Source organism: Simochromis diagramma, unplaced genomic scaffold, assembly GCF_900408965.1.
Source record: "Simochromis diagramma unplaced genomic scaffold, fSimDia1.1 OVJJ01000302.1, whole genome shotgun sequence".
In the NCBI taxonomy this organism is placed as follows: Eukaryota; Metazoa; Chordata; class Actinopteri; order Cichliformes; family Cichlidae; genus Simochromis; species Simochromis diagramma.
Genome location: NW_024386792.1, coordinates 3,358,265 through 3,381,470, shown reverse-complemented (window position 1 = coordinate 3,381,470; position 23,206 = coordinate 3,358,265). Strand labels below are relative to the sequence as shown.

Genomic DNA, 23,206 nt, shown 5'->3' with positions numbered 1-23,206 from the left:
TCAACCGATGCAAATAAAATGCACGCATTCAAAGAAAAAAACCCCCAAAAAAACCCAAAAACGTTTTGATCACTGGCATGCCGCTTGCAGGTGGCGGCAGCCAACTTTGTCACTCTGATTTGGACATTTGTGCGAAAAAAAAAAAAAAAAAAAAAGAGGGGTGGGGGAGAGACAAGGAAACAAAATGAGATCTAAATGTTTATGAGAAGTGACCTGATGCTAACAATGACCAAAAGAAAGAGCCTGTGGATGCAGAGGTCAAAGCAAAAGAAAAAAGAAAAAAAAGGCTCTAAAAATATACTGCTCTTTAACCTGATTAATACGGAAGCTCGGTAGTTTGTTATTAATGCTGCGTCTGTTGCGCTTGTGTGTATGAATAACTTAACACTGGTGTACATTTTCAACAATCCACATCTGCATGTTCAGATGCTATCTGCTTAAAGAAAAACAGACACTCGTGTTGGTGTTTGCGTGATCAAATTCACAACCCAAGGAATATTTACTGATGTCCAAATATTTATACTGCTCGGTCTCCGAGAGCTTCATGGGCTCACACTGTCATGGCTATACTAACACAGAGTGAGAAAGCTAAGCCTAAAGCCCCCATACCCCAAACAGACAAATCAAAACATATGTTACAACCACTTGAACTCTGCACGAAAAGTAAATGTAAGGGGAATACATAAATATATACAGAGCATTTTATAAGCCAGTGGTATGTTATTTAAAAACTGACTTTTTCCTCTTTTTTCTTTTAAACTTATTCTGTAATATGATATGCAGTTCAGCTGGTGGATTTTAATGGTGTGAGGAGAAAAGGAATATTTAAAAACACCATATGCAGCCGTTTCAGGTCCAAATCAAACACATGTTGAAATGAAATCATCACCTCGTCCAAATGTAATTTTTATGACATTTCAGTGCAGTAACGCACAACGTTTGTATAAATTTTCCAGAAAACAAAACATTAAAAAAGTTTTTTTTCTAACTGACAATTTTGAGCAATCATTACAGGTTTATTCTTAACTACACTGACTGAAAAAGGTTGTTTTTTTATTCCCCAAAATGCTGGCTCCAAGCTGCTCTAACTGCAGCATAATCTAGGAGAAAATGAACAAAATGGCAATTCTTGGGCCTTTTATATGCCCCACTTCTTCTGAGGAAGCTCTGCGGTGTTGCAGGAAATGTTTTGTGGGATAGTACAGTAGCAGTTCACGGCCCATTGCACAAGGACTGCAGGATCAACCAGGACTGGCAATGGCAAACCAAGGACCGAAAAAGACACACATAAACAAAACACTGTTCCCCAAACAAACTTTGTTTCTGCACCACTAATTATTCAGGAAGCTAAATGCACAAAATAAATGGTAAATAAAGCTATAAAAAGAACTTTGTACGCACAAGGCGATTTGTGCGATCTCCAAGTTAAGGATTTGGGAATAACACAAGGTAAAGATTCCCACTTTAAAGCTAAATCATGCCAAATATTTTAACTTCTCCCGTCCCAGATCATAAACGAGGGCGAGTGAATTCCTACTGAAAATGTGCGCGAAGACGACGGGTCGTGATTTTAACAACAGGTTAGCTGAGAGAGGATCGCGAGGGGAAAAACAGAAGCGCATTCCAAGGTCTTATAACAAGGGACCTGACAGGTAAGAAAACACTGCATTAGGAGTGCCTGTTGGGAGGGGAGGGAAATTCATTTATATGAAAGAAAATTATGTTGCGTATAAATAACCGGCCATTCGTGCGACTTGAAGCCCAGTTCACAGTAAAATCCGCCTGGGAGCCAAATTAAAAGCCACTCAATATTTTTAGGAGTCTCCTGTCTGATTTTCTCCTCTCAGCTAGACTTCACTTCCTGTCAGGAAGCCCTCCTTGACCCTAAGCTCCTCCAACACAACGCACCCCGCTGCCCCCTTTGCGGCTGCATAGTTGGCAACGATGGGGAGTCTGCAGGATTAAGTGCCAGTTGGCGTTACTGTGTTTTCTCTAAGCCTCAAAGGTCGGTGAAACTTTCAAAGAATATGCAGCATGATATTGTCCTATGAACTAGAGAGTAATGGCAGGGACAGTGAGCCTCGTGGCACAGCTGTAAAGGGGCACTGGAGCAAAGCGTGGGGCGAGGGCCAGCAGAGAGGGAGGGAAAAAAATAACACTTTGATTTTCACTGATCTTGAACCTTGCGTGCCTCTTTAACGGCACGATGGGGTGCAGGTCTGACTGTGCCGAAAAACGATGGAGAAAGTATTTTTTTGTCCCTTGGTTTCATCACATTCCTCACTTTTCTCTCAGCTCCCCAAGTGGTTCATTCAACACGGCCTGCGTTTGATCCATCGCTTATGGGAGAGAAGAAGAAACAATGTTCACTGACAGAAATAAATGACTATTTGAGCAACTCAAACATGGGACCGGCTTTCACAAGCGTAACTTTTAAAACAAACCTGTTACATAAAATATAAAGTGGACAAAAGTAACCGTCAAGGGTTCAACTTCCCCGTTCCCTCGTTTCTCACATTATGCTATTGATTTTCATGAGCGTACACTCCCGAACTGTTCCCCGACTCCGTGGGTTTAAACTTCTGCGCCCAAGTCGCTCTCCACTTCTAACCTGGAGGTCAGAGGGTCAGAGGTCAGGAGCAGCCAAGTGTTTGGGGAAGTCAATGTCTTTCTCCCTGCAGACTGAAGGAGAGGTGCCCATCTGTTAAACAGGTTAACTTTGGTGAGACGGACTGGGAACATATGATGATGCACAGTCATTGGATTAGCGGGTTAACACCGATGTTATTGAATTACAATTTAAGGATTATCTGCATCAGCGGCCACGACGAAACGCTTTACTTAAATCAGAGATTGACAGGCGTCCGAGAAGTGTCAATCGGGACCAAAGTAGTGGATCAAACAACAAGAGTATAGAGGTGGTGGCTGCTAGCATGGCTAACCATATATATCACAGATATATAGCTTTTGAAAGAATTTTGGATTCAGGAAATGGGACTTACAAAATCTAAAATCCATCATACGGGACATTTTTCAGTGTGTTTTTTCTTTTTCCCACTGACACTGTTAAAGCAGGTTTTTCAGTGCTTTGTAAATTAGGCCCAAACCAAGCCTCTGACAGCATAGCAGAGCCACCTGATGACCTCGTTTCAGTATTCAGTTTTCCCCTCTTTCTCCCTCTTCTGCACCCAGTCTTGACCATCATGAAACCGACACTCCACGAGCCCACAGCACACTCACTCTCCCTCCCTCTCTTCCTTCCACTCCATGTACAGGATGCATTTCTGATAAATGGCAGAAGGATGGATGGTCTGACAGAGGTGCCGGACAATAATGGCTGATCTACAGGACACAAATGCAGCTACTGAGAAGATTTATGAGCCCCTGCTCATCGTAGACTGTCCAGTATCCAATGAGATGATTTCTCAAAGCTCTCGACGGATGGCAGCAAGCACAAGGAAAAGCTCTCTCTCTCGTCCCAGTGCATTACTTATTAATCAGATATCTTTGGTAGAAGCGAGTTCAAAAACTGCACCGGGGAAGCGAAACGTTGACTGTGAGTACGACAAAAACGGGAAGACGAAAAAGTGCAAGACCTCGTGCTTAGTGTCTAGTATTAGTTAAGATTCATGGGTAATATATGTGAATTGTACCTATAAAGTTTCTGGATGCAGCTCACAAACAGCTGATAACTTCTGGCTATATTTAGTCACAATTATGATTTTAACTAAAGGCTTCAACATGGAAGTCCACAAGCCAATTGTTTGTGGTACAATGTTATATACATCTTTTATATACAGTTAGTTTTTGTTTAACTAAGAGTGTAAAACAAAAAAAAAAAAAAAATCTGACTCACTATTCGACTTTTTATAGGTCAACAATTAATCTCCCATATCCTCCCAAATACACAATAATGGGAAAGTGTCAGCTGTAAGCCTTTAAAGACAATAAATACTGAATAAATAAGAACACAATTGACAGTCAGCCTTTTTTTTTCCTATATTGAGTAGTCCTCAGTAGTGGTTAAAGCCAGAGTTTATGATCATTAATCCTCACTTTGTATATTCAGCAGTGTGTGAAGATCAATATTACAGCTGAGAACAAGGGCAGTATGCCACCCCAACAGTTAATGTCTTATCAAAATGGTCCTTTAATTGGGAGCGCTGTTGTACTCGTCTCGAAAAGGGGTACCATCAAACAGCGGTTTACAATCCCCTCCTCAATGCCAAGCTGATGTGGCCGCCAATGCAACTTTCATAGGATCCCTGATTAAAAACTGCTCTGCAGTCCCCAGCCTCCTGACCCTTCACCCTGGCTCCACTCCATCTCAAAGCTTGGGAAATTAATTAAAATTTCACAGAGACGGTATCGCGTCACATCTCTGATGAAGGCATGGGGGTTGAGAGGGGAAAGAAAGAAAGAAAAAAAATCAATCAAAATCATCTCCATCTACTCGCTCCACTGGTTGACTCGAAGGCGGGGGGGGGAGTCACAAGATGGCCACAGAGGCACTTCCTGTAAAGACAATTGAGCGCTTCCTGTGCCAGAGGGCCCAACAAACTTTGCTAAATAACGTCATCAATCACGGCACTGGCCCACTCTCCCTGCCCCACAAGGGGAACCAACACACACATAATTATACATTGTAATTTAGCCCAGAGGAAAGTCTGTCCCTCTTTTCCCCTTTTCCCTTGTGAGAGGCAGTGCATTGGCCCTACCTTTCTAGGCCCCCCTCCTCTTCCCCTTTACACAACAATAAAATTACATTTGCATTAGCTGTAAGAGAATTTGGTTGGATGATTTATTGATGCAATCAACACTATGCTGTCCAATCCCTGGTCCTCCGACTGAAACAGTGTGTGTGTGTGTGTGTGTGTTTTGGAAATTGGGTGGGATAGCTTGGAGCTCAGAGAAAAAGAAGAAATAGCCTGGACTAGGGACCAAAGAGGGGGAAGCGTGGCATGAGCTGTGCAGTGGAACAATCACCAAGATTCTGCCTTTGATTAGATTAGCATTAAACAACACCCTGACAGATATGACAAATAGGTGCATTAGAGCCTGTCATTCTTCTCTCTTTGGTTTTCTATCTAGCTTTCATTCCCGCTATTCCGTCGTCCCTGGACATTACGGGGCTCACATTCCCTCCCCGAGTCCCACTAGCCCCAATCTATGCATGGCCACTGACATCCAAACAGATGTGTAATCTGACTGTATTAGCTTTTTTTTGTTTTTTTGAGAAGAAGTAAAGTGAACTATAGGAACTAAACAAACGTACGGAGGTTAAAGGGTGCAGGAACGAAACGACAGGAGCTATTTCTTTAGGAAATGAAGCTGATAAAAAAAAAATACAGGAGAGTGGAGCAGTGAGAGGGGTGTCATTAATCAGATGTGCTTTTGTATTATTGGAAACCTTGTTTTTTTGTGTGCGTGTCGGGTTTTTTTTTTTTTTTATGAGGTTCTTTAAAAACGATAAAGATGCACACAAACACGGCCTGGGATGAGTTATTATCTGCTGTCCTTGTCACTGGCTGTGCATGTGAGGGCAACTTCTTGTTTATTTATTTCTGATGTACTATGAACATAAGTGTTTTTCAAGCAAAATACACAGACTAAATTCACCCTAAATGTAAAGCTCACCGTGTGCTGCATTTATGGTCTGCACATGGTAAAGCCTTTCAGTAGCTTTCTGTCTCTAAATGCTAATCAGCTGTCCTGAAGTGATGTATTGACAACCCCGATCATTGATCTGCCCACGCCTGCTTATGATCCCTAAATTAGTATTCATGAATCCAGCAGCAGCTAAATAAACTTGGCAACAAAACACCCACAAGACAACAGAGAAGAGAGGGATAATCAATGCAAAGCACCATCAAATCTACATTATCCCTCCTCATCAGTTTGGCCCAGGCCACAAGGGCCCCGCTCAGGTCAAAAGGTGATGCGGACAGGTCGCCCACCCTTGACCCTCCAACCAATATTTGCGGCCAAATATACCTTCGCTCTGCCCTCACGAGGGGAAGGGTGAATATGGAAAGGTAGACAAGGTAGGGTGGGGGAGAGATAAGGCTCTGTGGATTTACTGCACTCAAGGTGAGGCTGATAAATCAGCCTGCTGGAAAAGCAGAGCGCAGGCCTGAGGAAAGATAAAGATGCCAGACTTGCCTGGGAACACAGAAGCATGACAAGCTCCACCACTGAGCTGCTGGACTTCATGCACACCAGACCTGGAGAAGTATAAAGTAAAGGGAGTCAGACATAATGGCATATGAAACAAGAAAAAAAAGAAAAAGTTTTGTGTTTGATTTTAAACAGCTTTCTGGATTTCTGTGACAGCACACGCTAACCATCAGGGATTACCTAACCTTGTGCCATCTGCAAGGGAGCGGATAGTATTGATGGGCCTAATGAGCCGACATGATGTTACTGTAAACTAATACATATTTGGGCCTTGTATTACAGGCCTGGCGTGGCTAGCATATGTCCCATTGATCCCTAATGGCAAGCCCTGGGCTTTTAGAGGGCAGGGGGCCGCTAGAGTGTCCAGAGTGCGCTTCAGCGGATGTTTCATGTGTCTCCGTGTTTCACAGAGACACATGTAACATCACATTTGTACAAACACACATGCATGCACATACAGCCCCACCCTATTTTTTCCAGCCCCCCCTTACAGCTATCAATCAACTTTCCATTTTGTTTGGTGGCAGCAGACATCCCAAACACTGCTATTAGTGGCCTGGCCTCTGACCTGGCCCCCTGGAAACCTTCAGCACGGCTACCGGCGCAGCGCGACTGATCACAATATTGGATTAACAATAGCCTGGACATATTGTTGCAATTAAATAAGAATCCCTGCATGGTTGAGGTTTGTGAGATGATCTAAAATGATGATGTGACTTCTAAGGAATTTCCATAATTTTCTACTCACTGGTGCCCTCAATAAGGAGCTCTTGTCCATGGCTGCCCAGCAGAGTGCGAGAGAGGAAAGGGGCAAAGTCCACAAAGATCTCCCTCAGCAGGGGAGCTGCCTTTTCAAGGGCATGCTCCAAACGCTCCGAGATACTAAAAAAACAAAACAGACAGCGGACGGAGTAATTTAACAGTAATTGGCCAAAAGGCTAAACAAACTCTTTGAAAACTCACAAAAGATGCTTTTAAAAATACACCGTCAGCAAAAATGTGTTTTTAATATGATGAAAAAAAAATATGGAATAAAGACAAAAACAATAATCAGAGCATATGCATAAATAACTGATTGTGTAAGCGCATGTGCATAAACAGCTGATTGTGCATGTGTGCGAGAAAAAGAGAGCGAGAGAAAGAGAGAGAGAAGATGAATCACCTCATATTGGGGGCTGTGTTCTGGGTCACAGGGGAGAGTGGGGGGACAGATGGCAGGCTAGTGCTGGCTGGAACCTGGCCGCCTGCTGCAGGGAGAAACCAAAGAACTCTGTTATTAGTCTGGATGTTGGACAAGAATGGGACACACACACACACACACACACACACACACACACACACACACACACACAGCAATACATTATATGACCAAGGTCGCACCATAAACCTGTGAAGAAACATGCCTCTTATGAAATAATACAGAGGTCTCCATTCAAATGTATAGAATAGGTGGATTTATGGTTGAGTATGTGGGGGTACAAGTATCATTTTATAGTTAGATAGTGGATGATGTACTCTGAGCACAATACATCTCCCATAACAGTGTATAATTCATTGGGTTTGATGAGAAAAATCTTTCTATGTGAAAGGATGACAACACTTTATCTTCTGCTTCAGTCACACTTTAAAGATGAATTATTCGTAGATGGAAACAATATATGTTAGACAAAGGCTTAAATATGAAAGAAGTAACTCCATTCATTGTTATTATTCTATTTTCATGTTTTCTTGTTTCCCCTCATTAAGTCATTACATACCAATTTACCCCTCAGGGCTGCTTTTCTGACCGTTTCATTATACAACTAAAAGGTGCTTTACGACTTCATTCTGGAGGCAGAGGCACATGAGGTACAAAGTCCGCGTGTGATTGATCTTGCAGTAAATTCACTTCCCTGTGGCTCATAAATAAGCTAATGCCCAGCTGAATATGGAGGAGGGGGATTCCTCTGGTGTTTCAGTGGGCTTGTTTTTCCAGCCAGGACAGTCTCCGTGCAGGGATAACTCTTCAGGAATGACACAGTGTAATGTGCACTGGAATGTGTGTGTGTGTGTGTGTGTGTGTGTGTGTGTGTGTGTGTGTGTGTGTGTGTGTGTGTGTGTGTGTAAGGTGTTAAACAGCGCCATGTGGACCTGGTGAGAGTATCCCTCTCAAGCTGAAGTAGCTCCTTCAAACAAAGAGGAGTAAATGAACGTCTCCATTAGTCCTCCCACTGCCCCACTAAAACACACACGCACACACACACACACTCACACACACACACACACACACACACACACACACACACACACTCACACAGCATATTTACTCAACACTTCTCAGTGCCATCTAGCAGTCTGTGCATACAGCTAAGCTATAATTATTTACTAGCACACACATGCACCCAAAAGTCCTAAAACATAATCCACATACTCATGTCAAACCCTCCTCTCTTAAACACACAGACAAAAAAAAACATTACACTTTTACACAGAAAGGGGACAAAAACTGCTGATTTATGTCACTTATGAATCAACTAAGATAGGTATGACTTTAATATATTGTTTTATTCAGTCACCATTCACCTTATTCCTCCTCCTACTGGAATTATTGTAATACTGGGATGTCCCAGTAGCCTGTTAGTTAAGACAAATGCCAAATAACTAATGTCTACGTTTGATTCCCCCCCCACTTGAATGGTCCCTTGATACATGAAACCCACCCTTTCCAAATGCACTCTATTGCATCTCTGTTACAGTTATGCATGTTCCAGTGTGATTAGTACAGTTTGTTTTCGGTAGTTTCTGCGTAATCCTGATGACTAACCCATTACATTTTCGTGTAGACTCACATCATTTTCTTTGTAATTGCACGATGGGCCCTGGCACTGGCAGAGCACCGCCCTAAAATTGTCTCAAATGTTTTTATTTTTTTCACATTCGATACTGCCTTAGCTTTTTAAATAATTGAATCAGTGTTACTCATGCTGTCCTCCAGCCTGAAGAAACTGGATTACACTGTGCAAACACCATTATTCCATTAGACATACAGAGAAGCACGATCTCTAAATAAATATTGACTTTCTCCTCAGCACACTCATCCACCCTGTGACTTAGCTGCCCTCGCTGCTCTGCCAATACTGCAGTCCGGTTTTGTGTTTGTGTGCTTACAGGCTGCAGAGTCTGCAGAGGTGCTCTGGGAGGCGTCGCTAGAAGATACCACAGAGACGCTATCGATAGGTGTCCCACCAGACACGGAGGCGGTTGCCAGGACGGGGGTGGAAGTGCCTGGAGATGGCATCACTCCTGCTTTCTTTGGTGCAACGATGACGCTTCTGTAGAGAGAAGAAAAAGCGCTTATTATCAAGACTCATAGATCAACTGGAAGAAAAAGCTGATGCTGCCAATTCACAGAACCCTTCATAAGATTTTTGCACACAGCATGACTAGAACAACACCACAACCTTCACTGACACAGAGTAGAGGAGTAATTATGAGCAATTTAAATAAGCAGAATAGTAGCCCACTGAACCTTACCATAAAACAGGACACCTGATGTAATGTCTCGATTTAAAAAACTGTTTTATTTGGACATTTCTACTTTTAATTAAATACATTTTTCTTTAGTCAACAATACTACTTTGAGAAAACTTGAAGAAACTACAGTTTGGCTACACTGAAATCAAGCTTCATCTAAAACATCTTTAAGTGTGCCGAAGTGCTTTCTATCTAACGTTCACCCTCTGATGAATGCACTGGGGTTAAGTATGTGAATACTACTGAATACTTTTGCAGACTCTAACAGCCAGGAATCAAACCATCGACCCTCCAATTAGCAGATGATCTCTACCCCCTAAGCCATAGCCACCCGTTTTATTAGATGTCATCTTCTGCTTTATCACATAACACCAGCTGCATGTTATCTGATATTAATGCAACTTCTACTATGATGCCTGATATTTAGTCTACCAAAGCAGTACATTTATAATAATATACTTCTATAATATCTCAGTTATTCTAGAAAACCTTCTAAAAAAAATACAAATAAGTGACCTTTTTTTTTTTTTTGCTCAAATTCAGGTTATTTCAAGGAAAGAAAAAAACATTTTGAAATGAAAAATGTCCTGATAGACTTGGCTCTTACATTGGCTTTGCCTTAAATAAGGTTTGCGTCCACACTTGATTTTAAAAATGACAACTTTAAGTTGTTTGTTCTAAAAATGTAAAACAATCAATGTATCCTTAGACACAAATCCTGACATTAATAAAAAACAACTGCCAAGCATCACAAAAAAAACCTCACTGACAGCCAGATTAAATATGTACATTGAGTTTCTCTGTAACAATGATGCTGCCTGTTGAGAGGTCCCTCCTGTGGAGTAACAGGAAATGTTTCTCATAGTGATGTGGTACGAGTAAGTGGAGTTCAATTCTCATCCGGCGAACAGCAGATGCGAGGAGAGCAGCATGTAGATAAGCTGTCAGTTTAGACCAGGGCTCTGACAGACCAGCGGCCATATCAAAGAGAGCCTGGCCCTGCTTATCAGTGCTGACATAGGAGAAGCAGGGTCTAATCCCTGGCTACTGCTCCCCTCTCAGAAACACGACCCAATGCAGGTTTTAACAAGACATGCAAGAATACGTCAAATTTGAATATGCAATAAAAAGAAGAGGCGCAAACACAAGAGCTTGCAAACATTCCTGCACGTCCCCAGTTTCAGAGTGTGTATGTGCATTCTTTCCTGCACACACACACACCCACGAGGATAGTTGGCTCTCTGTACTGCAGACAGATACCTGGCTGCTGTGTCAAAGCATGCGCTCAGCTGATTTAAGGCAGCTGATCAGATCTATTGTTACTAAAAGTTACTGTAGCTGTTAAATCTTAACAGCTTTGAGGAAAAAATAATAATAACTGTGTCAGGAAGGCTCGACAGATGGAAGGTCCACTCAAGGTCCACGTGTTGCATAAAACCCGAAGTAGTGACAGAAGAGAATGAAATCAGTATTGATAGGCAAGAAGAGTGGAGATAAAAGTATCTGGTCATTTTTTTCTGTTCAGATAGTGAGTGGACTGGACGGTGGTATCAAGAAGCAAGGGTGGCGCTGACATGAAGCACCCTGGGTGTCAAAAGCAGCAGAGACAGAAGGAGAGACACCCCTGCTGAGTGAAGGCTGAAAGTGTGCGTGGATGTTTTCAGAAATATTTTAATGCACACACGTGAGTGTCCAAATAAATGCTCGAGTGCACGAGTGTGAAGAAGTCTGCCAGTGAGCATGTCTGCATATGTGTTTGGCCTTCCATCTGTTCCTCAGCAAAGGCTCAGTGAATTATTCAGCAGGTCATTAGCCACACTTATCATGAGTGGGCCGCCCCAGTCGATTAATCAGCCGTCAGCGGCCCCACTCAACCCGCAAACAGGAGCCCAGGGCAGAAAGTGTGTGTGTGTGTGTGTGTGTGTGTGGCTGAATTATTTAGAAGGTCTAACCTACTATGGCTAAGTGCAGCTATGACTCCAGTAAACTCTGCTATTTCAGGTAAAACAAGTGTGAGACCGAATAACAAATTGTCTCAAGTTGCATGTACATAAAAATACTCTTCTCTGGAGACTTTACCTCAGACTGACACGATGGAGAGAAGAGTGCACCCCAGCAAAGCTTTGATCATAGCTTTCACTATGTAACAACAACACTGACTGTACGCACACAAACACATTTGTACACATCTTCACCCTATAGAGCTGCGGCTGGCGGAAGTCGGTACCTTGATGTTATCTGTGATCTGTAAGTGTGAACAACATCAACTAAAGTGCCCACAAAAACAACTGCCTCATTAAACCAATGGAAGACACTGGTTTAAAAAGGGGGTAAACAGTTCTTTGTTAATTATCCAAAATAGAGTGAAAGACATATGTTTACACACAGTAACCAAGGAAGCATAAAAAGCTATTATTAGCCGTAATAAGAGTGCGCCGCTTACAAAGCCCATATCGTAACATCTTCAAGTAATCCTGGGTTTAAAGACAGAAGACCTGGGGAACTCCCTTGTCCTTTGTTTATATTATCAACAGAGTTTCTCTTGTGTTACTTGATGTTAAATAATCTATTAAAAATGGAGATGATCGAGAGCAACCATCTAAAACTACGGTATTAAATATGTGCAAAAGAGCTCAGTCTTTATGTTTGTCAAACAAATATTAAAAGAAAACATTAACAAATCTCAGTTGTGGTAACCAGACTGCATATTAGACCTCGCTTTATCAATTTCAAGGTGTTATATACTTGCAGTTTTCATTGGTGGCTCAATTCTTAAGTAAATTATATATGAAAAATCTTTTCCCAGTTTAATTTCTACTGTCTTGTAATCACAACAATATTTGACAATTTTGTTAAAGCAATGTACTAAAAACAATGGCAGATATTTATCATTATGTCCTGATTCGGATATAATATGGATCTTTGCAATTAACACTAGCACATAAATGTGTGATTTTTATTATACCAGCTAAAGTGGGTTCAAGCTTCCTCAAGGTACATCACTGCAGGTGAACTCCAATGCAAAGTGACGACGTCTTTATTAACCGACTTTTCTAAAAAGTTAGGCCTTGACTGAGAGCTGCGCTCATGTCTGACACGCTTACTGCCAGCAGTACATTAACAACATTTAATCATCAACAAAACTCATCTGTACATCAGCTCTCACATGCATGCAAAGCCTGCTGCCAGGAATGCAAACAACCGCACCATGTATATCCCACTGTCTAACACTCACATATTCTGCCGAACCATGAAGTCTAAATCACAGACTCGTACAATGACACTGTTTAGTTCTGGTTAGTATCAGCAAATATTTGCAGACTGGCTGTCATAACAGGGGCATGGCTGAGAAATGCATGGGAGAAATCCAGCACGTCTCCACTAGTAAATAAATCTGCAGGGATACTTCACCCTCTGACCCGCCTCCAGTTTTTATCTGGGAGATCCCGGCTTTTTTCATACATTGGTCACATAAATCCAACCCTCTGGGCAAGCAGAAAGTTGCCATGTTTTGGCAGGAGATGTCAGTGCAGAATGTCAGCTCTGGCTTGTACTCGTGTCCCTGGAAGACTTAGTGGTTAGCGGGAGATGCCGAGCGGTGATAAAGTCATTGCAACAGATAATAAACACCATTGGAACATATCTACATGTGTCGAGAGGTAATTGGTAAGGGTTGAGAGACAGCGGGGTGATAAAAAGCAGTAAACCGAGAATAAATATAGGCTTAAAACCAGAGGATGACATGAATGGGAGGGGTAGTTTTGACTCGGAGGCATCAAAATAACTTGGCACACTGACAGACAGTAGTGTGTGCAGGACACACTAAAGGCTGAAGTGACTGATCAATCAATAAAGCCAAACATTTGGTGGTATCCACTTTTTTAAAATTCTCTTCAGTCCCAATTAATTGTTATTGTTAATAATAATAATACTATCTAATATATAATCATACATTATAGACCAAAGAGTTCATTGATTTTTTTCTGCTTAAAGAATAATCCTGGTGATTGAATATTGTGTGAATAATATGAATAAGATGCTGGTTTTCAGTTTAAAATAATATAAAAGTCTGGACTTGTTAACCTCCACCTGGATTTGATATTAATTTTTTTGTGCAGATGTGCAAGTGATTAATAAAAAGGTAACTGGGGTAAAGTCTACTGTCAGCGTGCCCTGCATGAAGAGGCTCCCATAACCAGCAAGTGAGCTGTTAGTCTACGTTCTCCAGCTCTCCTGACGTCCTCTCTTCCTACTGAGTGTGCTCAGCGGACAGGAGCCAGTCTAATCCCCCTGATATGAGGAGCGCCCTGAGACCTGACAAAGCATTCCTCAGATAAAGACACGCGATCACAGAGATGCCGTGGAATTCCCACAGTTGGGGGGCAGGCAGACTGACTGAGTGAGCGTGTTTGTGAGTGACAAAGAGAAAAATGTAGAAATGTTTTCTTTGGTGCGTGAGAACTTTTGACTTGACACGCTTCCCCGTGACGGCTTCCTTCTCCCACTTCTCCCATCTCTGTGCCTCTCCCTCTTTACCCTCCCCACCCCCGCCAAAATCGAGCCGTTTGTAAAAGTCTATGTGCGAAACAGCGCTCCAAATGCAAACCAGACCAGTAACCATCCTCCCTCACCTGAGCCCGTCTGTGACTTCAGTATCCTGCTCTGCTTTTGAAGCCTTACTCCTGACTGTTCACCCCATACCGCTGGAGATAACGCAAATTATATACATATATATATTTTTTTACTTTAAGAAAGGAGGGAACCCCTTATAACTGTTAAACAGGGACAGACAAAAGCTTTCCTCAAAGCTTTTTCTCCGTCTTAAAACAGTTTTTTGAAAGGAGGAAGTCTGCATGAGGTGAGGACCTTAGTAAAGAGAGAAGTCGTCACCAACAAAGACTCCCAGTCCAAAGGGGCTTTTGTTACTAAATGCTTTTCAAGATCCTCTAAAGCCCCCTCTGAGGAAATAAAGCAAAGATGCATTCAAGGTTTAACTTTCAAAGGTCTCCCGCAGTCATGTTGGGAGTAAAATCCTGTGGAACTGCCAAATGCAAACGTTGAGACTATAAACACCATATGTGCTTTTTAAGTGTATGTCAATCCATGTTCACACCCTCACCTATCAAAAGAGCGGAACTGTGGCGATGGTTCTCTGGCCGCATCGCTCACACTTCCCAGGAACGCTGGCGGCAACAGGCTTGGATCCACCACGATATCATCAGTTGGAGCGCTCACCAGGCTGCGCAGAATGTCCTTCACATTTTTACCCTTTGAGTCAGCAGACAGAGCAGGTCTGACCTCAGATGACAGCGTGGACAAGGCCTCTGAAATGGCATCGGGAGCGTGAGTTCCACCGGAGGATGACAGATCTGCGTCGCTTGCGGCAGTTGAGGTGTGGTCATCTCCGATGCCGGAATCATAGCGGCGCAGAGAGAAGCCGTTCTCTCCTTCTGTGCTACCTGAAACAGCAACACTATCTGTGAGGACATAAATAATAACAAATAAGAGTATCCAATTCCATCAGGGAAACCTGATTTACATATTTTTCTTCTGGACTGTCGTCTAGATTTGACCCGTTACTGAGATATTAGCTGCACAGCAGAAATGTCTCTTTTCTTAAAATTGACTGAGTTACATGGCACTTGTCTAATAATGCTTAATGTATCAAAAACAGAGGGCGGGGACAGAGGAATTATCATGGCACTATTGTTTTCTTTGTGGCATACACCCTGCTCAGGAGGTAGAGCACGTCATCTACAAATCAGAAGGTTGGTGATTCAATCCCTGCTTGGGCAAGATACTGAACTTGATGTGTTCATCAGTGTGAATGTGTGTGTGATTAGGTGATTTATTTACATGGCAAGTTACAATCACAATCAGGAGAAACGCACACCAAAACAATCTGCAGGTCAAATAAAAATACACAAACTTTAACATGTTTTCTTAAGATGATTAGCAGCTGTTTGTTTTTTTTATCGTCGAACACTATGCAGTACATGAACCCACGTATTAAAAAAAAAAAGAAAAAAGGAAAAAGTCTGGATTCATAGATCCTTTTCAAGTTATTGAAAACAACAACTTGCTTCATTCTGATGCACATAAATGCGTCAGATGATTTTTTTTCTTGAAGTTTCTGTATACCTGTACTCCTTGCAGACTGGGAGCGTTGAGGGTGTTTCTTGTCATTGTGGGGCTCCAGGATGTCACGGTACTTGGACACCATGAGGACTGAGATGAAGTAGACGACGGCAAGAGCCAGAAACTGAGCCTGCTTACCGTCCTCCTGAAACAAACAACACACTAAACAATCTGTACGTGCGTCCTCTTTGAAAAGCACCAGAGGTTAGAGGAGGCTAGAAAAGGTGATTTCATACACGTTATGAGTGCTGTGTACAGGCATGCGAACGTGTCTGCTGGACAACTCACAATGTCTCTGAAGACGACAGCCCTGAGGCGGTTTATGTCCATGTCCTGAAGCAGCCGGTCTAAATCTCTCACTGGAGACATGCCACCTGTCACAGCATCAACAGGACTCTGCATGCACGCATTCAAAATCAAGCAATTATCATGTGAAATGTATTATTATCTGCAAGGGAAGTGTAAACCGCACGTGCACGTTTACACCGTTCTGGGTGTTTATTAATCCTTCAAGGAGCAGGGTAAGGTTTAACAGCTTAGGGAAGCTATCCCTCCTGAGACCGTGTCCTTAACATAATGGCTTTTCTATAGAGCCACTGCATTATAAATGAGGTTTAACACCCGGTTCAGGGAAGAACAACATGACTTTTACTGGAAGTCACTGTATCAAATCAAAGGGGCAATGACAAAGGGCTTAGTCTAGTGTAACAAATAGCAACCCGTGTGGTAACATAATAAGATATGAGCTAATGCAATAACACTTGTGAACAGGACAAAGGGCAAAGCGCCTTCTGGTTGCCTACTGAGGACAGGAGAAGGACAAAAATGTGCGTTATACAAAAGATAATCAGCACAAATGTGGGAACCGGTCACTGAAAAGTATGATGTTATTTTGCGTTTGATGGTAGAGGAATTTAAAACAGCAGAAAATGTAAGTTAAGGTGATCATTTCAAGTACTTGCCTGCGCAGATGCAGACTTGGCTGTTCCAAGCAAAGTGCCTTGCATGGCTGTGTAGCTGCGGGCTGAGCTCTCTGCACCGTTCCTAAACTGGGCTTGCTGACACTCCAGACAGTTTCTCACTGCGATAGCACACACTAGGGAGGGACGGAGAAAGAGATCTTATGTGACTTCATACAAATAAAATCATTGTCGGGGGGTGGGGGGATGTGAACACAAAATTTAAAATCTTTGCATTTACAAGCCTCTGAACACAACAAAGGAGCGCGTAAAACTGAGCCGCGAGCAGAGAGAGACAAAAACAGGAGAGAAAAAGCGGGGCCGTGACAAGGTCAGTGCTCTGGCCAACTCTGGCAGCATCGTTCACTCTTCCCTGCTCCACCTCTCCTCCCAAGGTCATAGTGCAAGGGTGTGCTCTTGAATCACATCCACTGTGTGCAGCTCCCATAACAAATGACACTGCCGGGTGTGCACATGCTGAGTAGGCAGCGCGATACACCCTTCAACGGACAAAAAAAAGACGAAAAAAACCTCGTTGTCCGACAACTTTAGGTGGGTTGAGAACTGGCACACTTAACATTTGTAATTTAATGTATTGCTCCTCTTTGGACCCCTCCCAACCCCCACTGCTCAGAGCGTGACAACTGACAAATGTTAACTCTGAGGCATTTAGATTACGAAGGAGGGAATTATTCCGTCTGGAAATGGGCTCGCTTTTTCCATTAGGACCACTCTTTCATACGACCATTTATAAAAGGAAGAAAAAAAGAGAGGAGAGGGAGGGGCGGAGACGCTAAAACCTTGTTACAGTTTTCCAAAATCAGATTAAGTGCCAGCAATGGGGAGCGCATACCTCATCAAATATTCATTTCATAGCGGCTGCTTTCTAAAACTGAACCTGTGCTATGGTGGCATCGTTTTCCTGTAAAACACACACAGCAGCAGCAGCGACATCAGAGGGAACAAGCGTTTTTAGATAACAAGTCGGCCTCTTGACAGCCGTTTTGTTTGTGGGCTGGACTGTGTTTAAAAGCAGAAACAGATACCTTAATGTGCAGCATTAAATTATCCAAAGAAAATTCAATAATTTTTTTATAGCTTAAGTACAAAGTATACTGTACTACTTTCATTTTTAATCTGTGCATGCTGCGTTGATAAGGTGTGCTGCAAAAGAAAAAAAAATTAAATGAATAATGTAAGATTTTCAATATCTTTTATTCAGTGATTGTGAGGCTAGGCTTCTGATGCTGTCAGGGGAAACTTTAATAGCCTGGAACAGAAGGCAGACAAAGGCCTCGGGCTACACAGCAGTACAGTACAGCCAAGGCCATTATGAACAACTCACTATATCATGCGAGCAGCCATTTTAAAGTGTTGCCATGCAGGAGGGTTATAATAACAAGATAAGAGAGGGCTGATATGAGCGGGGTGAACGAGGCGAGGGGGATCCGAGTGGGAGCTGGAGCTGAAGATTGAGAGGAAGAATACAGAAGGGAGGGTCAAAAACACTGTAGGGAGCCATGACTGGGGCTAATACAGAAGGCTGCTGCCAGCTGATGTAAGGTGGATCAATGAGCGGGAGGGGGATGAGGGGTGGGGTTAGTAAAAGGATGAAACAGAAGTGGGAAATTCACTTGAAAGCCAGCTACACATGTAAAAACTCAGCAAGACAGAAAAAAAAGCAGAGGACCAAACAAGAGAAATAAAGCTAGTTAGAAGCTCAGGAATAATGACAAGGTGCATACCGAGGCGAAGGCACTGTCGGAGGATGCCTCCTGATGACATGTTTTTCTCAGCTTCTATCTCTGTGAAGTTGAGCGAGCTGGCAAAAATAAGAACGTCCACAAGGTTGATGAGGCGCTGCAAGAAGGTGACCGAAGCCTCCACTGACAAGCCATGGGAGGGCTCGATGTTTTCTAGCTCATGCTGAAAGTCGAGAGAGAAAGAGGAAAAAATATATAAATAATAAAAGTAATAATGAGGAAACCTCTCTAAACATTTTCTCTCAAAAGCAACATTACAGTCAGGTTTTACCCTGGTCAGAAGCCTCGACTTATGTTGAATAACCAGTGATTTATCACAGTTAGTAAGTTGTTACATACGTAACGTGTGCAGCACTGAAAATACATCAAGGCATGTGAAAATGCAATTTTTCACATTCAGGTTGAAATCTGGTTACAGAGCCCACACAACTGAATGTAAATCAATTATAATGGAAGTGAACCCGCTCCTTAGGCCGGTCAGGTCATTGGCAGAAGCAAAGAATGGTGCAAGAGAGCGGCTGTCACTGAGGTCAGACAGGACTAAAACAAACTAACGTTGTTAGGAAGCAGCTAACTGTAGTCTAATGTGATTGGGGAAAGGTCAATGTGGATGGATAACTTCCTGTGACCGGAGCCACAGCCACACAAATACAAACGTAAAATCACACGTGCAGCGAAGGACTCACGGAGGAAGATGTGGCAGCTGAGAGCAGAGGTAAAATGCCTCCGCAAGCCATGACGAGATTGTCCACCACCTGGGATATGAGGTGTATGCTGTTGTGGACAAACACCACATTCTCGCTGCTGTTTACAAAGTCCAGAATCGTCTTTGTGGAGTGACTAAAAGGCAAAAGACAAGAAGATGGTTTTAGTTATTGCAATGAAGTATTAACCTCCTAGGACCTGCCGTCCACATATGTGGACATCACATTTTGGGTTATTTAGACCAAAATACTCAATTTTGCTCTACATGGGCCTGATATCCACTTACGAGGACATTATACTGCCACTGTTCTATCAAAATTTTAAACAAATGTCCTCATATGTGGCTCTCATTTTTCTTAAAAACAAAAAAAAAAGGTAAAAAAATAAAATAAAATCTGGTAATTGTTTGTTTTTACATTCATCGGGCCCCAATGTGACCAAATATCAAAGAGAAATTAAAAATGCATGTCGTGGAAGAGTTCGGGTCTTAGGAGGTTAAGGCACCTCTAAATTCACCTCAAGTCACACTCACACAGCGTAAAACTATGTGGCTTGTTCTTCTTTTATTTAGACACTTACTTTAATATCTGGTCCCATTGCACAGTTCTAATGTACTTTTCTAGCTCAGGATCTGTTACAAACCAATTTCGATGAAGAATGACTGAAAAACTCACTTATTTGCTCAACAATTTGATAAGATTACACCATTCTGACAATTACAGATTTAGAGTTACATTGTTTTTAAAAAGCCTGCTAACTCGTAATTTTCTGAACAAGACAGTAAACCAGCATTTTTTGCACTTTCCAGTCTTTATGCTAAATTGAGTCAATCACAACCTAACCAAACAAAAAAAAACAAAAAAAACAAACATAAAACTTCTGCATGTTCCTCAAAAAATCTTTAGTTGATAAATCCGTGTTTCTGTTTATTGAAGCATTAATAAAATCAGAGCCCGCGGACTGTCGTCCTACCTTCTCCACATCTGGACATCTGTCTCAATCGAGAAGAGCAGGTCAGCGAGGAGACGCTGGTGCATGTGGGACCAGCGGAATTCTGGGATGCGAAACATGGTGGAGCGAGGTGCAGAGGTGCTGCTGTCTGTTGGCTGGCCTGAAGAACTTCCTGTGGCTGTTGATGCAGCAGCTGCTGACTGACCTTGGCTTGTTTCCTACAGAAATATGGAAGCCAAACGTCATACGTTTTAATGTGACACGAACCTTTGAGAAAACACTTTGAAACTTAAACGCTCAATTTTGTGTAACACCTAAACTATAATAAACTATTGTAACAACTGAGTAACACATAAGTGCTAAAAAAAAAAGGGGGTGGATTGCATACTGTTGCAGAGGTCTCCTTCAGTTCAAGTTTCTCGGTGTCTAAGGCCACATTGGACACGTCCAGTCTGGCAATTTTGATTTCTTTGGTTTTGCTGACAGACTCTGCACCCTTCTGAGTGTCGGAGCTGGTAGAGGTGGTGGTGGTGCTACTGTCAGCGGCACCAGATGGGGTTTCTTCTCCAGTGGCACCGCTGGTCTCTGATGGCTGGACATCTGCAGTGGAGTCTGATGCCGCTGTAACCTCCTGGGCTGTAGATGGCGGTGTGGTGTCTGAGGGCTGCTGGCTTGTAGTAGTCGTTTCAGCTATGGAGGAAGACTGTTCATCATCAGCTTTTTCTTTAGGTGCTTCTGTGACACTTTTCTCAGGTATTTCAGCTGGAGGAGTCTGGCTTTCCACACAAGGCGTCTGTTTCACTTCACTTTCCTGTGTCTCAACTTTTTCTTCTTCCTTATTCAGCTCCTGTTCTTCACCCCCATCTTTTCGTTCGTCTTCGTCCTTCTTCACTTCCCCACCTTCCTCTCCGGTGGCAGCAGAAGCATAAGAGGACTCCTCTTGGCTGTCATCAGCATCGCTAGGATGGACCTGGTCGCTAACAGATGACACGTCAACCAGGTCCTCATTGAGGACGGAAGCTCCACCGAGCACGCTGTTTTCTCGCTCTGAAGCTGCTGGCGGTTCAGCCTCTGCTTCATTTAAAGAGTCTTCTGTCATTGACTTTGACAAGTCACCTTTGTTCTGTTCACTTTCAGATTTTTCATCATCTGTTACAGGTGCCTGTGCATCATCGCTACCAGATGGTGCAGAGACTTTACCCTCGTCCACCGCTTTTGTGTCAGCCGTTTCATGTTGTGCAGTTTTTCCAGTAGAAGTCTGTGCTTTCTCTTTGTTGACGTCTTCACTCGACTGCTCTGTAGCACCTTTTTGTGTCTCCTCTCTGACACCCGAGCTATCTCTGGTAGACTCCTCCACCAGCTGCTGTTGCTCTTGTTCTTCGTCTTTGGCCCCGGCCAGGATGTTGGACACAGTGATGGATGCCTGTCCCCTTTCATCATCAACCTCCAGCAGGCTGGAAGTAATGGTGGAACTGGATGCTGAATCAGGGGATTTCTGGGACAGCTTGTCCACAGTCAGCTCAATGACAGTGGAGGGAGCGGTTTCCTCTGCAGGTGGCCCATTAACACATTCCATAGTCTCAGAGCTTTGGCTGACACCAGAGATGGAGCGAATCGTGCCGGTGGACTCTTGATGCTGGTACTGACGGAACATACGGGACAGATTCTCTTTGTGTTGCTCAAAGGTGACCTGCAAACACAAAACATGTGATGTTAGAAAAACTAATGTCGTACTGTTCACACACTTTATCAGTCTGCTCCGTTTGCCTAGTTTGATGATAAAAACTGGTTCATTGGCTTATTACAGTCCATCCACTGATGATTCTGTGTGAATAAGGAAATAAGCAGGCCAATATAACACACACTAAAATATTTAAAGCAAAATATGTATTAATATGCACATGTCAGTGATGCCATTACTAATAAGAATGATGATGAGCCTATTTAGCACTGAAATTATCCAGTGAGATCTGTTCCTCAATAAGCATCCAAAAACTGCAGGTCATCAGATATTCATGTCTAGCTAGCCACAAAGTGAGCCAATCCCCACTCTGCTAAAACAACAACTACTTAGTTTGTCTTGATGCATGGTCAATCATCCAGGTAAGTAAATCTCCAAAGATGGAGAAACCTTTGGAGTCAGCTGAGACTGAAGAAGTCACTGATGAGTAACGAAACATTTCTCCCACAGAAAACGCTACGTCCAGATGAACAGTATCAACTTTTGGAGAACAACTACTTAGTTTTTTTGACAAATAAAAAAAAAGTTACTTTACTTTACACCTCATAGTTATCTCACACACAGCATGGCTTGCACCAAAGTTAACTGTACAAATGAGCCCCATGTAAGAAATGCGCTCCAGTCCAGGTGATTGAAACCGCAGTATTTTATTTGCATCGTACTTCTCACTAATTAGCAGCTAACCTGATAACCTGATATCACTTCCCTTTCACCCAAATATGCTAAATGAACTGGGCCTCATTATATTGCTTTTCTATTCTACTTGAGCACTCAGAGCACTTTATACAACATGTTTCATTCACACACATTCACACAAGCTCTTTTTGTGCATTTAACATTCACACTCAGATGAAGCCATTGGGAGCAAACTGGGGTTCTGTATCTTGCCCAAGGATACTCTGGCATATAGACTGTAGCAGCCAGAGATCAAATCACCGGCCTTCCGATTAGTCGATAATGTGCTTCTGAGCCACAGACACACTTTTAGTTACCTAAATTTGGTTGCTTTTAGCCCAAAAACGCCAACACAGCTGCAGCCAAAGTGTTTGGAGACTTCAAATCAGGCATTTTACATGGATTTAAACTTTTTTTTAAAAAAAGGGAGGGGAGGGGATACTTCTGTAAAAGAATTTAGAAACATCTGTCCTATAGGAAATCTAAACATCTCAGTAAGGCTGGAAAAAAGCGTAAATTAACATAAAAACCATCCAGCCACTTATCCACTGTATCCATTTTCTGCTTATTTCCTCATGTCCCAA

General features: G+C 42.6%; 1 protein-coding gene across 1 annotated transcript in view; it reads right to left on the bottom strand.

The window, feature by feature from the left end:
* The window catches only part of lrba (LPS responsive beige-like anchor protein), a 178,107-nt gene that overhangs the window by 103,332 nt on the left and 51,569 nt on the right, over positions 1-23,206 (bottom strand). Inside the window, 12 exon segments of the mRNA XM_040023850.1 lie at positions 6,163-6,224; positions 6,926-7,059; positions 7,340-7,424; positions 9,325-9,488; positions 14,810-15,149; positions 15,832-15,973; positions 16,117-16,224; positions 16,791-16,924; positions 18,533-18,713; positions 19,237-19,390; positions 20,228-20,424; positions 20,595-21,896. Of these exon segments, the coding sequence (XP_039879784.1) occupies positions 6,163-6,224; positions 6,926-7,059; positions 7,340-7,424; positions 9,325-9,488; positions 14,810-15,149; positions 15,832-15,973; positions 16,117-16,224; positions 16,791-16,924; positions 18,533-18,713; positions 19,237-19,390; positions 20,228-20,424; positions 20,595-21,896 (3,003 nt within the window).